This window comes from Pristiophorus japonicus, chromosome 19 (assembly GCF_044704955.1).
Source record: "Pristiophorus japonicus isolate sPriJap1 chromosome 19, sPriJap1.hap1, whole genome shotgun sequence".
In the NCBI taxonomy this organism is placed as follows: domain Eukaryota; kingdom Metazoa; phylum Chordata; class Chondrichthyes; family Pristiophoridae; genus Pristiophorus; species Pristiophorus japonicus.
Genome location: NC_091995.1, coordinates 81127847 through 81145219, shown reverse-complemented (window position 1 = coordinate 81145219; position 17373 = coordinate 81127847). Strand labels below are relative to the sequence as shown.

The 17373-nt window shown below is 46.8% G+C and overlaps 1 protein-coding gene across 2 annotated transcripts in view; it reads left to right on the top strand.

Annotated features, from left to right (window-relative positions):
* Window positions 1-4431: 4431 nt before the first annotated feature.
* Window positions 4432-17373, top strand: part of ankrd54 (ankyrin repeat domain 54) — a 28400-nt gene continuing 15458 nt past the window's right edge. The window contains exons 1-3 of one of the 2 annotated variants that reach the window (XM_070861691.1): window positions 4432-4567; window positions 9724-9771; window positions 11171-11269. In XM_070861691.1, coding sequence (XP_070717792.1) covers window positions 4537-4567; window positions 9724-9771; window positions 11171-11269 — 178 coding nt within the window. In that variant the 5' untranslated portion in view covers window positions 4432-4536. Of the gene's footprint in view, window positions 4568-4614; window positions 4834-9723; window positions 9772-11170; window positions 11270-17373 lie in introns of those variants that run through there. The other variant, XM_070861690.1, reaches the window with a different exon arrangement.

Genomic DNA, 17373 nt, shown 5'->3' with positions numbered 1-17373 from the left:
AAGGACAGTAGCCAATTTGTGCACAGCAAGCCCCCACAAAAATCAATGTGATAATGACCAGATAATCTGCTTTTGTGATGTTGGTTGAGAGATAAATAGTGACCAGGACACTGGAGTGACTCCTCTGCTCTTCTTCGTAATAGTGCCAGGGAATCTTTTACATCCACCTGAGAGAGAAGATGGGGCCTCGGTTTAACTTCTCTGCAGTCATAATGGAATGTCTTCTTCTTAGGCAGTCTCTCGAATACCACGCCAAAAAGGGCTAAGTTTACACATGTTTAAATGAAGGACCTAATATTCCAGGTACCGATCTGCATATTGAAGGGTGGAAGATGCCTGTGCGTGGACTTTTTTTTAACCTGTGGTGTCCGTGGCACACCAGCCACCACACGGGCTTGACAGAGCTAGGTCTTGGTGCAGTGGCAAGGATTAACCAAGACAACTGGAGACTAGCTCTGCTGCATGAACCGAGTGCACACGACTATCGCAATGTGGGCTGACCCGTGCTGCCCCCGGACCCTCGCCTCTTCTGGGCCCCGAACTCACGCCTCTCCTGGGCCCCGATCGCGTCGCTCCACGATCACTCGCCGCTCCTTTGCCCCGACCTCGCCGTTCCAGCTGTACCTGCCCACGCTCCAATCACCGACCTGGGTTATGGTGACGTCCAACCCAGTCGTCTCCTTCACAGCTGTTGCCCTCCCGGACCGGCTCGCGCTGTACCTTACAGCGGTATGCTCCTTTTATGGCCTCAACCTGCCGCTGATGGTCTCTCGCAGGCGGGAGCCACCACGCTATTCAGCAAAATAGAATGTAGTCTTAATGTGAAAGATTTTTTTTACAATTATACTCCATGAAACATAGAAACATAGAAAAATAGGTGCAGGAGTAGGCCATTCGGCCCTTCTAGCCTGCACCACCATTCAATGAGTTCATGGCTGAACATGCATCTTCAGTACCCCCTTCCTGCTTTCTCGCCATACCCCTTGATCCCCCTAGTAGTAAGGACTTCATCTAACTCCCTTTTGAATACATTTAGTGAATTGGCCTCAACTACTTTCTGTGGTAGAGAATTCCACAGGTTCACCACTCTCTGGGTGAAGAAGTTGACTTTCCACTCCCTATTATACTTTTTATTTTCATCTCTCTAAAAAGATGTAAAAGGTGGATATAAAAGATCCAATGGCACTGTTTCGAAGAAGAGTAGGGGAGTTCTCCCCCTGGTATCCTGGCCGATATTTATTCCTCAACCAACACCACTAAAAAAAAACAGATTATCTGGTCATTATCACATTGCCGTCTGTGGGAGGTTGTTGACTCTTCATGTCGGCAATAGTCAATTAAAAGTCAACCAGGCGCCCCTTTTAAAGAGGCACAACAAATAACAACTGTAAATTAACATAAAATTAAAAGGAACCTTATCAAATCAAATTAAAATTTTATTCCCTATTGTGATGATACAATCCAGTCCCTCCAGTGCCCACCGGTCGTGGAAGGCCACGAGTCTGCTGGTGGACACCCCGTGCTCCATCTCCAGGGACACCTGGGCGCAAACATAGCCGTGGAAGTGAGGCAGGCAGTTGGGCTGAATGACCCCCTCGACCAATGGGAGACCTATGTGCAAATTAACTGCCGCACTTCCTGCATTACAACAGTAGAACCACCAACGATGTCTCCGCAAGATCCTGCAAATCGCCTGGGAGGACAGACGCCCCCAACGTTAGCGTCCTCGATCAGGCCAACATCCCCAGCATCGAAGCACTGACCACACTCTGCCAGCTCCATTGGGCAGGCCACATTGTTCGCATGCCTGACACAAGACTCCCAAAGGAAGCGCTCTACTCGGAACTCTTACACGGCAAGCAAGCCCAAGATGGGCAGAGGAAATGTTTCCAGGACACCCTCAAAGCCTCCTTGATAAAATGCAACATCCCCACCGACACCTGGGAGTCCCTGGCCAAAGACCGCCCTAAGTGGAGGAAGTGCATCTGGGAGGGTGCTGAGCACCTCAGTCTCAGAGCACGCCGAGAGCATGCAGAAAACAAGCTAGGACACTGGGGAAAACGCCCCTGCTCTTCTTCGAAAAAGCGCCGTGGGATCTTTTACATCCAGCCGAGAGGATGGAGGCGGCAGGGCAGAAAAGGACATCCGCAAAGTGGGACGAAAGTAGCCTTAGACTCTAGCCCAATGGTGGTGTGAAGTGGGTGGGGGAAAGGCCTCGGTTGTTGTAATGTAGGAAACGCGGCAGCTAACTTGCACAGCAAACAGCAATGTGAGAATGACTGGATAATCTGTTTTGGTTATGTTGATTGAGGGATAAATATTGGCCAGGACACCGGGGATAACTCCCCTGCTCTTCTTCAAAATAGCATTGTGAGATCTTTTATGTTCACCTGAGAGAGTATACGGGGTCTCGGTTTAACGTCTCATCCGAAAGTCGGCACCTCTGACAGTGCTGTACTCCCTTAGTACTGCACTGGAGTGTCAGCCTAGATTTATGTACTCAAGTTGCTGGAGTGGGACTTGAACCCACAACCTTCCAAGACAGAAAGCAAAGAGTCTTTGGTAGCTATTCAGAGTGGCAGAAGGTGTTCCACAAGGATCAGTGCTGGGGTCACTGTTCATAATTTATATTAATGATTTAGACTTTGGAATCAAAAACATAATTTCTAAATTTGCAGATGATGCGGTGGAAGACAGTCAATACTGAGGAGGACTGCAACAAATTACAGGAAGACATTAATAACCTTGCAGAATGGGCATATCATTGGCAAATGAAGTTCAACACAGATAAATATGGGGTATTACATTTTGGTAGGAAGAATAGGGAGGTCACTTATTACTTGGAGGGTGCGAGTCTGGGTGGGGTAGAGGAGCAAAGGGATCACTGAGTACAAATACATAAATTGCTAAAAGTAGCAACACAGGCCATTAAAAAAGCAAACCAAGCACTAGGGTTTATTTCTAGAGGGATAGAATTGAAAATTAGTGAAGTTATGCTAAACTTGTATTGAACCTTGGTTAGACCACACTTTGGAGTACTGCGTACAATTTTGGTCGCCATATTATAAAAAGGATATAGAGGCATTGGAGAGGGTGCAGAGAGATTTACAAGGATGATACCATAAATGAGGGTATACATATCAGAAAGGAGGAACAGGCTGGGTCTCTTTTCTATTGAAAAAAGGTTAAGGGGTGACCTAATAGAGAAGATTTTGATAGAGTGGATACAGAATGTTTCCACCCGCTGGGAAGAGCAAAACTTAGAGGTCATCAATGCAAGATAGCCACCAAGAAATCAAATAGGGAATTCAGAAGGAACTTCTTTACCCAGAGAGTGGTGAGAATGTGGAACTCACTACCACAGGGAGTGGCTGAAGCAAATAGCATAGATGCATTTAAGGGGAGGTTAGATAAGCGGGCGGAGGCTCGAGTGCAGCATAAACGCCAGCATGGACTGGCTGGACCGAATTGCCTGTTTCTGTGCTGTATATTCTATGTAACTCAATGTAAATTAGAAAAATGCAGGTCTGAGAATCACCCCAACCCCATTATGGTTGAAGGGCAAATACACTACTACTCCTGATGCAGGGGTTTTCTTAAATAGTCATTATCATAGGCAGTCCCTCAAAATCGAGGAAGACTTGTTTCCACTCTAAAAATGAGTTCTCTGGTGGCTGTGTAGTCCAATGCAGGAATTAGTCTCTTGTCACAGGTGGGGCAGACAATGGTTGAAGGAAATGGTGGGTGGGGAGCCTGGTTTGCTGCACGCTCCTTCCGCTGCCTGCGCTTGGTTTCTGCATGCTCTCGGCGACTAGACTTGAGGTGCTCAACACCCTCCCGGATGCTCTTCCTCCACTTTGGGTGTTCTTGGGCCAACGTTTCCCAGGTGCCAGTGGGGATGTTGCACTTTATCAAGGAGGCTTTGAGGGTGTCCTTGAAACGTTTCCTCTGCCCACCTGGGGTTCGCTTGCCGCGTTGGAGTTCCGAGTAGAGCGTTTGCTTTGGGAGTCTCGTGTCAGGCATGCGGACAATGTGGCCCGCCTAACGGAGTTGGTCAAGCGTGGTCAATGCTGGGGATGATGATGATGCTGGGGATAATGATGAAGAGTGTGAAGGGGCTTGACAATCTGGAAAAAAAAACTTTTTGGGGGAGGAGTGAGAAACGTAACTCCCAGTAGGATACAAGTGTGATAAAATAAAGACTGACAGAGTCGTGTTTATGTAAAACTGGTCAAGTTTCCTTTTTTTTTGGTCATCAGTCCAAGTCTTGGCCGCCTTAACGACCGTTCGAAGGACCCCGCCCACTTTCCTGGAGCTCGCAGCGGTGATTGGATAGAGGTGACATCACCGGCTGCCGCCGCAGGCTCCGAATGGTCAGACGGGATGTCGATCAGCGGGGCTGCTGTTTTGTTGTGTTGAGTTGAGAGGGGAAGGGGGGGGTGAAAACAAAATGGTGTCGGGGGTCGCGGAGTGAGGCCGCCATGAGCTGCTCGGCGGTCGCCGGCGCCGGCTCGGACGACGAGGACAACGACAACAATGTGTCGGACCGGTCGAGCTCGGAGGGCGAGTACGTGGTGGCGGCGGCGGCGGCGGCGGCGGCGGCAGGGGCCGGGGCGGCGGACCCGCGGACGGCAGGCGCGGCCTTCCGCTTGGCCGGCCTGGGCCTGGGCCGCGAGCGCGCCGACACCCTCAGCTACCTGCAGCTCATGTGGCAGCGGCACGGCGACACGGGCGGCCCGCGGGACCAGCTGACCGGCAAACTGTCCGTCAACCGGCTGAAGCGTCACGGCAAGGCCCACCGCAAGAGCTGCCCGCTGGGCAAGGAGGCACACGGTCAGTCTGCCCGCTGGGGAGGGAGGGGGCTGGGTTATATTGGGTTGGGTTACATTGGATTGGATAATGTTGGGTTAGACTCCATTGCATGGATTGGATAGGATTGGGTTAGATTGCATTGCATGGATTGTTTTGCATTGCATCATTGAATTAAATTGAACTGGATAAGATAGGATTGGATAGGGTTGGATTGGATTGAATTGGACAGGGTTGGATTGGACTGGATTGGCTAGCATTGGACTGGACTGAGTTGACTAGTATTGGACTGGATTGGATTTAACTGGACTGGTTAGCATTGGACTAGGTTGACTATCATTGGACTGGATTGGGTTGGACTGAATTGGTTAGCATTGTACTGGGTTGACAAGCATTGGACTGGGTTGGATTGGAATGGATTGGTTAGCATTGAATTGGACTGAATTGCCGAGCATTGGTTTGGATTGGATTGGACTGGTTAGCATTGGACTGGGTTGACTAGCATTGGATTGGACTGGATTGCCTAGCATTGGCATGGACAGGATTGGACTGGACTGGTTAGCATTGGACTGGGTTGGCTAGCATTGGACTGAACTGGACATGATTTGCCTGGCTAGTACAGGAATGGGGGGATTGGGGAGGGGCACCAGTAAATGGGGGGATTAGGGGAAGGGCACCAGTAAATAGGGGGATGGGGGAGAGGGTAGCACTAAGGAAGACAAGAATAACCTCCCGAAAATACTAGGGGACAGAGTGTCTAGTAAGAAGGGGAAACTGAGGGAAATCCTTATTTGTCAGGAAATGGTGTTACGGAAATTGAAGGGACTGAAGGCTAATAAATCCGCAGAGCATGATAGTCTGCATCCCAGAGTACTGAAGGAAGTGGCCTGGGAAATAGTGGATGCATTGGTAGTCATTTTCCAACATTCTTAAACTCTGGTTCAGTTCCTATGGATTGGAGGGTAGCTAATGTAACCCCACTTTTTGAAAAAGAAGGGAGAGAGAAAACAGAGTTAGCCTGACATTGGTAGTGGGGAAAATGTTGGAATCAATTATTAAAGATGTAATAGCAGCGCATTTGGAAAGCACTGACAGGATCGGTCCAAGTCAGCATGGATTTTTAAAGGGAAATCATGCTTGACAAATCTTCTAGAGTTTTTTGAGGATGTAACTAGTAGAGTGGATAAGGGAGAACCAGTGGCTGTGGTGTATTTGGACTTTCAGAAGGCTTTCGACAAGGTCCCACACAAGAGATTAGTGTGCAAAATCAAAGCACATGGTATTGGGGGTAATGTATTGACGTCGATAGAGAACTGGTTAGCAGACAGGAAGCCAAGAGTGGGAATAAACTGGCCCTTTTCAGAATGGCAGGCAGTGGGGTGCTGCAGGGATCAGTGCTGGGATCCAGCTATTTACAATATACATTAATGATTTAGACGAAGGAATTGAATGTAATATCTCCAAGTTTGCAGATGATACTAAGCTGGGTGGCAGTGCGAGCTGCGAAGAGGATGCTCGGAGGCTGCAGGGGGACTTGGACAAGTTAGATGAATGGGCAACTGCATGGCAGATGCAGTATAATGTGAATAAGTGTGAGGTTATCCACTTTGGTGGCAAAAACACGAAGGCAGGTTATAATCTGAATGGTGACAGATTAGAAAAAGGGGAGGTGCACCGAGACCTGGGTGTCACGGTACAACAGTCATTGAAGGTAGGCATGCAGGTACAGCAGGCAGTAAAGAAGGCAAATGGCATGCTGGCCTTCATAGCGAGGGGATTTGAGTATAGGAGCAGGGAGGTCTTACTGCAGTTGTACAGGGCCTTGGTGAGACCACACCTTTGAGTATTGTGTGTAGTTTTGGTCTCCTAATCTGAGGAAGGACATTCTTGCTATTGAGGGAGTGCAGCGAAGGTTCACGAGACTGATTCCCGGGATGGCAGGACTGACATATGAAGAAAGACTGGATCGATTGGGCTTATATTCACTAGAATTTAGAAGAATGAGAGAGGATCTCATAGAAACATATAAAATTCTTATGGGATTGGACAGGTTAAATGCAGGAAGAATGTTCCCGATGTTGGGGAAGTCCAGAACTAGAGTCTAAGGATAAGGGGTAAGCCATTTAGGACCGAGATGAGGAGAAACTTCTTCACTCAGAGAATTGTGAACCTGTGTAATTCTCTACCACAGAAAATTGTTGAGGCCAGTTCATTAGATATATTCAAAAGGGAGTTAGATGTGGCCCTTATGGCTAAAGGGATCAAGGGGTATGGAGAGAAAGCAGGAATGGGGCACTGAAGTTGCATGATCAGCTATGATCATATTGAATGGTGGTGCAGGCTCGAAGTGCTGAATGGCCTACTCCTGCACCTACTTTCTATGTTTAAATGGGGTGGGGGGGGAATAGGGGAGGGGCACCAGTAAATGAGGGATAGGGAGGGGCACCAGTAAATGGGGGAGGGGGATAGGGGAGGGCACAGTAAATAGGGGCTAGGGGAGGGGCACCAGTAAATGGGAGATGGAGAGGGGCACCAGTAAATGGGGGAATAGGGGAACCAGTCCACACTGCGATATGTGCGCATACTAGGTCCGTGCAGCAGAACTGGTCTCCAGTCGTCCTGATTAACCCTTGCCACTGGATAAAGGCCTAGCTCTGTCAAGCCCGTGTGGTGGCTGGTGTGCAACGACCACACATTTAAAAAATCCATGCACAGGCATCTTCCACCCTTCAATTGGAGTTCAGGACTGGAACATCGGGTCCTTCATTGAAACATCTGTGAACTCACGTGGAAGCAAGTCATCCTCATTCAAGGGACCGCCTATGATGATGATGGCAGGATAGGATTGGACTGGACAGGATAATATTCGCTTGGCTTGGACAGGATAGGACTGGACTGGAATGGATTGGCTGGCATTGGATTGGACTTGATAGAATAGCATTGGACTGGACTGGATAGGATTGGATAGCATTGGGTTGGGTGATTGGATTGGGGGGAAAAGACTGTCATTTATATAGCGCCTTTCATGATCACCGGACATCCCAAAGTAATATTAGACAATGAAGTAATTTTTGAAGTAAGTCACTGTTATAATGTAGGAAATGCGTAGCCAATTTGTGCACAGCAAGCTCCCACAAACAGCAATGTGATAATGACCAGATAATCTTCTTTTATTAATGGATAGCATTGGATTGGGTTGGCGTGGCTTGGCTTGGCTTGGCTGGTTGACATGGCTTAGTGTGGGTGGTTGGAATGAGGTTGGGATGGGTTGAGAGGTGTTTCTAATTCCCTCCTCACCTGAAAGTCAGCCTTGGCTCAGAGGTCAGGAGGTTTGTGGGTTCAAGCCCCACTCAAGATGCTTGAACACGTAATCCAGGCTGACACTTCATGGAGGGCTGCAATGTTGGAGGTGCCATCTTTTGGATGAGCCGTTAAACCCCGTCTGCCGTCAGGGCTGGAGTTAAAGATCCCATGGCACTATTTTTGAAGCAGAGCAGGAAAGTGCCATGGGATCTTTTATGTCCACCTTAGAGAGGGCAGACGGGGCCTCAGTTTAATGTCATAAACATAGATGGAGCTCCTGGATGCTGGTGACTCTTCTGTGTTACTGACAGTGCCAGAGCAATGTGGAAGAAGAAGCCCTCACATTTGAATAGCAATTTTCACGTCCAGGGTGTGCCAAAGCGCTTCACAGCAAATGAATTACTTTTTGAAGTGTAGCATAGGCAAACACAGCAACCCATTTCTGTACAACAAGGTCCCACAAATAGCAATGAGATGGCTGAGCAGGTAAATTATTTTGATGGTGTTGCCTATGGGAGAAATGTTGGTCAGAGCATCGGGAGACCTGCCTAGTTTTTGCATTGAAACATGGGATCTTTAGCATCCATGTGAACAATTGGAACGGTGCTTGGTTTAAATGGCTCAGCCCAAGGGTAATGCAGCACGCACTTAATGCTGCCAAATATCATCCGAATCGTGCGTCAAAATAGAAGATAATTTCCCCCCGCCCCATCAGTAATTTTTCACACACTGAGGCAGCAGGCTTGCAGTCATATCATGATGAAGCTGATGCACAGTTTCCTGGCACTTGGCTATGTCTTCATGAAGGTAGAGACCTTTTTCTGAAGGTTACCAAACTCAAAACTCATAATTTCTGACTTACTTCTCGTGATAGGCACTGACCTCTTTTTATGTTGGATCCCTTTACGTAACGCTACATAGAAAATGGGTTTGTTAATGTCATTGGCTGCTTTTCTCAAATTTCTCCCCATTTCTAATGATCTGGCTCATGGCTTATCTCAGGCCATTAGTACAGTCCCACCAATTCCCCAAACTCGATTGTGATGTCCACCATATATGCGAGCGCGCACTGTGAAATCGCAACATTTTCCTTGCTGTGTTGGAATGGAAATGAGATGGTGTTACTGCCCCTGAGGCATGCAATTCCACCTCAAGGCAGTGATTTCCCTGCACAAATATTAATAGCATTGGAGTTTGGTAACCTTCTGAAAAAGGTCTCTACCTTGATGAAGACAGAGCCAAGTGCCAGGAAACTGTGCATCAGCTTCATCATGATGTATGCATGTCCTGAAAGTGAAAGCCACAATTAATACTTTTGAAGCCAACTTGTACATGTGCACTTCTGTCAGTACAATGACATCAACCTGCAATGTAAATGCAACGGATTCCAGATTACCAGGAGTGGATAGACGCAGAGCCACTTACATTTGAAACCATTTTGTGCACTGGCTGTTAACTGAACCGATCAGGAGCAGTTTGCATGTTCCTAAGGCTGGAGAAATAAACAGCTATCTTCATATTAACTGTTACCAGTTGGAGCTGTTTCGCTGGCTCTGCCTGTCACTGTTCTTTCATGGCTCGTGTTTTACAAATATTTCTGTTTATTTTCAGCTCAGAAGCGTTTACGAGAAGCTGCAAATGCGAACGAGGTCGAGATTGGTAAGTTTGGGTTGGTCTTCTGTGCCGTGTCTTCATACAGCTGATTCTTTGCCTATTGATGTCCTTTTGGGTCCATTGACTGAAATGGGAACCAATCCTATCTGGTACCATTCATTATATTACAAATGATGGAACTTTCTGCTGATTTCTTTTATCTACACTTTTTCCTTTTGTAGACTTGATTTCCAACATAATTCTTGCCAGCCTCCTGTCCTCTGCTTAGGTCATCCGAAACTCAGCTGCCTGTATGATGTCCTGCTCAGTCATCACCCTTGTCCTCACTGTCCCCAGTCCATTGAGTTTAAAATCTCTCCTTGGCTTCAGTCTAGAGTTGGCTTGTGCAAGCTCATCACCATGCTTGAGCCTCCAAACCAAATTACTGAGCCTCCCACACAACTTGAGTTTCCATTTGCCTGATGTGACCCACTTTCTCCCATGGGGACGCACCTCATGTGCTTCAGCCCAGAGAGCTTCGCTGCAGATTGGCAAGAGCCAAGGCTTCCAGACCGCCCTGTATGTGCTGGCCTCCTTCATTTTATGCACAAGAATATTTTCTCCTCATAAAATAATTCTTGGACTTTGTAATGTTTGCACCTATGAGTATGCTCAAAGATTTGTAGAGCTGTTGACATCCTGTGCGGAGGGGATCGGGCAAGTCGGAAGGCCCCCTCGTAGGACTGCGCCTGGGCATGGCCAAAGAGCCAATTAACCGGTCCAGGCAGCGGGCGGTCGAGGGGGTCGTTCAGCCCGACTGGCTGCCTCTTTTCCGCGGTTACTTTCGAGCCAGGGTGTCCCCTGGAGATGGAGCATACGGTGTCCACTGGTACGCTCGCGGCCTTCTGCGAGAGGTGGGCACCGGAGGGACTGGAATGCATTATCACTCATTTTAATTTCATTTGGTAAAGTTCCCATGCTAATTTGGGCATTGTGCGTTCTAGTGCCCTTACAAAGAGCGGGGGGGGGGGGGGGGGGGCGGGGGTGCTTGATTTAAAGTTCTCACCAAAATAGTGTTGAGCTCTGAGCGACTTAGCCAGACTCGTGATAGTCACAAGACTCAATAAAACCCCAGCCAGTTGGGTTCGGGGGGTCCACGATGAGGCAGGTGGGTTGTAAGCCTGCTGGATGAACTGGTAATGTGTAGTGTGATTTGTTAAAACGTTGCTAATAAACCAACTAGTTCTTAATAGCAATGTGTTGCTATGAATTCTTAAGCAATGAACCCATGAAGCAAATACGTTACAGACTTCAAACTAATGGAGCTTTTGAGTCCTTGTTGACGAGCTGTAATCTTAAATTATTGGGATGAGGATTACGGGAGTTCGAAATGCATACAGAATGCTTGTCATGGATTTGACCTGGTCTGATCTCAGTGTAAAGTAGCCGTTATTGTTTCATTCAGTGAGCCAACTACTTGAAGGTGGCACGGATCCATGTGCAGCTGATGACAAAGGCAGGACTGCCCTTCACTTCGCCTCTTGTAATGGAAACAGCTCAGTCGGTGAGTAGGGCATTTTATCTGCAAAGTTAACATCTGGCTAGCCACACAAATAAGGAGCAGCAAATGTTTTTATAAATATTAAATATTTTTGGCCTGTATTAAAAGACATGAGTATTTGTATCTTCGTAACCTACTGCGATATTTCACGAATACAATGCCAACATTGTTATACCCAGTACTTCTAATACTAGTGCGACAAAGCAGTTGTTTGGTCCAAATATTTATTGTACCCGTTTCTCCTCCTCCATACGACTGTCTTTTCTGCTTTCGCATTGTCCATAGGTTAGAGGAAAGGATGACCTCGGTTTCCACATTCTCTGTAGTTGTCATCAATGCTATTATGTGATGCACAGTTGTCTTTTTTTTTAAATTAAAAAAAAAATTGTAGCTGAGTTATTTCTTGATGGTTATTGTTAGATCTCTTAATTTCCAATGAAATAGGAACTCCGATTGTAGTCTTAACTTTTTAATCTTGGCAGAGAGCAACAAGCGGCTGGCTGATTGCCAGTTCCTTTGTCTTATTGAAACCACATGGTCAAAATGGCTGTATTTATACCGGGTTCAATTTACAGAAAAGAACTCGCCTTCTTTGACCTTATTGGCTCAATTAATAGTCTTTTAACGTTTTAATTGGCTCGCTACCCAAGGTCCGAAAATGTCAAGTTGATTGATGACTGAATGCAATGTGGCCTGTGTTTTTTCACAGCCTGTCTAAATGCAGCCTGGCTGCAGAGCTTGAATTCTCTATCAATCCCCCCTTTGATTCTTTCACAAACTGAATCATAAAACTTCAGATATCACTGGTTAAACATTCTACAAAATAATTTTATACATGTTAATAGAGTTTCCTTCTAAAATTTGTTGATGTGTTTCGCCACATGTCCGGACTAGTAGCTTCCACACAAATTTACACCAACCCGAGTTCCATCGTGACCACAATGGAAGTCTGGTTTTAGTAGGTTAATTAACCTTATTCCAATTTAATCCAAATCAATATCTTAATTCAACCAGTAAACAACCTTTCCTTGAGCAGAACATACCCCTGTGCCACGTACAGACGGTCTGCTGGGACCTGCAAGGTGTCTCACCTGCGGGACAGCAGCTACAGCCGCCTGGTCGCAACAACATTTAATCAACATAAATAAACAATATAAAAATAAAAGGTATTTACATGTAATTCCCTTGCTACCCTACTATTTCCTTTTGGTGCAGAGGGTCGGCTAGTAAGAAGTAGGCCTATGCCTAGAATACCTACAATCAATAATACAGTAAATTTATACATTTTCACAAAAAGTAATTGCCTTATTAGATTTCAGCTTCAGTTACGGGTGCTTGTTTAACGTGTGAAGCGTGGATCCATGCTTTCTTTCCTTGGACTTTAACAGCTGCCTGGGTGGTCAATAACACTTGATAAGGTCCCTCCCACTTGGCACCCAAAGGTTCTTTATGCAACTTTATCACATAAACCCAGACTCCCGGGATGATGTCGTGTCCTCCTTCGGGTGGATTACCCCAAGCTGCTGATACCTGTCGGGAAACAGAACTAATAGCATTGGTTAAGTTCTGACAGTATGATAACAAAGTGTCACTCATTAAGTGAACATCAGCTTTCCGTAAATCGATAGTTCCTGGCAGCGACATGGGTCTTCCTGTTATAATTTCAAATAGGCTTAGACCTGTAGTTCTGTTCGGGGTTGCCCTAATGCTACATAGCACTATTGGTAGTGCCTGGGGCCATGGTGTTCCTTCTTGGTGATATTTGGCAAGCCGTTGTTTCAGAGTTCGATTCATTCGTTCTACTTGTCCTGATGATTGTGGATGATAAGGACAGTGTAAATCCCACGTAATGTTCAGTAACCTACAGACTTCTTGGCACACAGCACCTGTGAAGTGTGTTCACTGATCTTAGTCAATGCTACTCTGGACTCCCCATCGGGGAATGTAATCCTTACACAAGACCTTTGCAGTGTGATTAGCTGTGGCTCTTTTAGTTGGGACAGCTTCTACCCATCTAGAGAATCTGTCGACCATGACAAGAATGTTAGTGTATCCTTGGCATGAAGGAAGCGATATATAATCAACCTACAGATGCTGGAATGGTCCGACAGGGGCAGTGGGCCTCAGTTGGGGCATTACCGTGATGGGTCCAGAATTATTTTTCTGGCAGACCACACAGCGGTCTGTTACCAGCGGGGCATGTTTTTTAAATCCCCGACCCCACCAGCTTTTCTGGAACCGTGCCGTCATCTGTTGTGAGGCCAAGTATCCCCACGAGTGGATCTGTTGGGCTAAAAAAGGCATAAGCGCTTGTGGCGCGACTGGCTTGCCGGCAACTCTTTGTCTCCAGACACCATCTTCGCATAGCTTAATTCCTGCCTCAATCCATGTCCATTTTTCCTCTCGGGAGCACTCGCCTTGCATTGTTTGAAGGTCTCGTGTCAAGAGTCCTGAGTGCTTTCAATCTGCACATCTGTGTTGGTTCTTCTGGAGGAACGCCCTGTGAGGCGGCATCTTTAGCTGCCTGGTCGGCTAGGCCATTTCCCTGTGCTTCTGTGGTATTTTCCTTGGTATGGGCCTTACACTTCAGGATGGACACTTCCTGAAATAATTGTATGGCCTCCAGTAAGTCTCGGACTTCTTTTCCATTTCGGATAGGTGTACCAGCAGCAGTGAGGAATCCTCTTTTCCGCCATAACATACCAAAGTCGTGAGCGACTCCAAAAGCATAACGCGAATCTGTGTAGACATTAGCCGTCTGTCCTTCTGCTATTCGACATGCTTCTGACAGGGCCCGTAACTCTGACGTATCCTTTTGCCACTACCTCATATAAGGTTGCAACTGCCCATCCTGCTTTTCTGGTACCATTGTCAACAAAGGAGGAACCACCTGTAAACAGGATGAGGTCTGGGTTGTGCAGAGGCTCCTCTGCTGCTAAGGCTGCTTCTTCTGTTTCTTTTAAAATCTCCACGCAGTCATGCTCTTCACATTCTCCCCCCTCTTGCTCCCTCGATTCTGACATCGGGAGCATAGTTGCGGGATTAAGCGGGCTGGCCCGGACGATATAGAGATTAGGAGCTTCCAAAACTGCTGTCCAGCGGGTCCATCTTGCTGCCGTCACCTGAGACATTCTATTCATAGACAGCAAAGCGTGTACGGTGTGGGGACACTTGACAATCAGCTTTTGGTCGAGGACTAGACCCGCAGTGATCATTACCGCTCGACATGTAGCTTCCATGGCCCTTAGACAACTTCCCCATCTGAAGGCTACCGCATCCAGTTTTGCCGAATAATAGCCAATAGGTCTTTGCCGACCCCCCTGTTCTTGTGTCAGTATAGCTGTCATATATCCTTCTTTCTCATGGACAAACAGGGTAAATGACTTACCACTGTCGGGGATTCCCAGAGTCGGTGCCGAACACAAAGCCTTTTTCAAACTCAGGAAGGCCTCTTGCTGTTCTTTAGTGAGGGCGATGGCTTCTTTAGAGGCACGTTTCCCCTTTAAAATATCATTCAGTGGCTGAGCAAGCTGTGTGAAGGAGTCAATCCAATTTCTGTTAAAGTTACACAATCCCCAAAAAAGACCTTAGTTCCTGAATAGTGGTGGGTTTTTTAGCAGCCCGAATGGCTGCAGTTCTATCCTGGGTAAGTTCTCTCTTTCCTTGTGAAATCTTTTGTCCCAGGTATACAACCTCTTCTTGGGATATTTGTGCTTTGTCGATGCTGGCTTTATGTCCTTTCAGCCGAAGGTGATCCAGCAAAGCTCGTAAATCTTGTTCATGCTGTTCTTCCGTGTTTGAAGCTAGCAGGATATCGTCTACATATTGGATGACTGTGGATGACAGGGGAGGTAATTCTCGCAAATGGCTTTGTACAGCCATGTGGAATACCGTAGGGCTGTTGTGGAAACCCTGCGGTAACCGGGTCCAAGTATACTGTTGTCCTTGGACAGTAAAAGCAAACCACTGTCGAACCTCCGGTGCCAGAGGCACCGACCAAAATCCGTTGGCCATATCTATAACCGAGAAATATTTATGTTCCGGTTTGAGGGCATTAAAAATGGTGGAGGGATCTGCGACCAAAGGAGCTTTTTGATCAATACACTGGTTAGCTTTCCTATAATCGACAGTCAAACGCCAAGTCTCATTAGATTTCTGTACCGGCCACACGGGGCTATTGGAGGAGCTATGCGTTTTAATAAGCACCCCTTATTTCTCCAATTGCTGAATAACCGGGAAGATTCCCGCGATGGCAGTTGGACTGATGGGATACTGTTTAGTACATGGAGGCTTGGTCCCTGTAAATGACGCAGGCTCCATCTGGAGTAGGCCACAGCCGTTCTTATCTTTAGCCCATATCAGGTGTTCCTTCAATTCTTCTTTCTTCAAAGTTCTAATTGACCATGTCACCCGACCATCCTCGAAATGCAACGATGAATCTACTTGGATTAGAACGTCCATTCCCAAAAGGGGGCTGGGCCTATCCAGACTGGTGTGGTTTATTCATGTGGACCCAGCCCTATAAGTACCGATGTTGTCCTTTTAATTTCCATTTTATGGCCCCCAACTCCATAGGCTGTACGTGCCCTACCATCCAACAGCAAAAAGTCTCCATATTGTAGGGGTAAACATGTTAATTCCACTCAGTGTCTAAAAGACAGTCCACATCCTTATCGCCCACCCTCACAGTTATTATATATAGCCCATCTCCCCTTTGTTGTATTAGTGCGAGGAGGGGGGCCAGGGTGGGCTCTAATCGTTTTTTGCTATCCCAAGTAACTCCTTCTGTTGTTGTATTGTCAGTCGCTTAAATGCTTCTATGAGGTCGTTATCTTGTGACAAGCCTGGCTTGTTGGCTGAATTGTATCCCTGGCTACGTCCTCTTCCCCAGCCACGACCTTTCTGTTTTGCCTTGCACGTCTTGGCCCAGTGACCTTCTTTCCCACAATAATGACATTTTCCGGGTAATTTTCCTAATAACTGTTTATCGGAATCCTGGGATTTCCATCCCATAGCCTGTACAACTCGGACTTTAGTTCCCATATCCCGGTCTAATTGGTTACATCGATCCACCAATGCTGCAAAGGTAGTTCCTCTACCTTCCCAGTCCGGTAACACTACCTTAAGCATTTTGGACAGTTCTGGCTTTAGACCTGCCACGAAAGCTACTTTCAGGGGTCCAAACACTTGTTCATCCATTTCCTCATCCGTATTATTCATACCCGAATGTTCTAGCCACGTGCATCAAAACCGCTCGTCATACTCCAGGACCTCCTCTGTTCCTTCTGTCGGCAAGCTGCAATTTTTCCCCAGTCTGTATTAGCTGGACTGAAGGCTTGCAGCCAGTGTTTAATCGCCTCCCATCCTGCGTCTAATTCTTGCTCATTCTGCCCCAAAGCTTCATCTACCTTGTCGTGCAATTTTCTTCCCTGTGTTTTTGGCACCATTATGGTCAAAATTTGCACTCCGTCCCAGGGATGAAGTTGATATATATTTCTTAAGCGGTCCAACTGGTCCCACGTTTTTACTCCCCCTTTCTTTGCATTGGCCAATTCCTTGGACCATTTATCAATTTTCGCTGGGTCTGCCGGAGCATGAACTAAGTATTCTGCATACACCCTTCTCTTTGTTTTTTTGGTTCCGCCCTCATCCGCAGTCTCTTCTGATTTGACTACAACTCGTCTTTTTTTAAACGGGGCAAAGCGCACCCCTAATTCGTCATCCTCCGACACTGTATTGTAGGAGGATTCAGAATCCGTATCTATTCCTCGGTCGTGTCTTCGGGTTTGCGCTTTTAATTTATCCAAACATGGGTACCCTGGGAATTGATCAATACATTTTCCTTTTCCTATTACTGTCTCTTGACCTAATGATTTTTTCCATTCTTTAATTTCACCTTTAAGATCTTTAACTTCCGCTTCCAGCTTTTCAAGTTCAAGCTTTTTCTGTCGCAGCTGCTTGCAATTGATCCTTTATACTGGTCAGTTCTCGATCATGTTGGGAACGCATTATAATTTCATTCCGCTTTCGAATCTGGCCCATAACCGCGACGGACCATCTAGTTCGCTCTTTATTTTTCATACGGGTCGTTTTTCCCCAGACCCTTT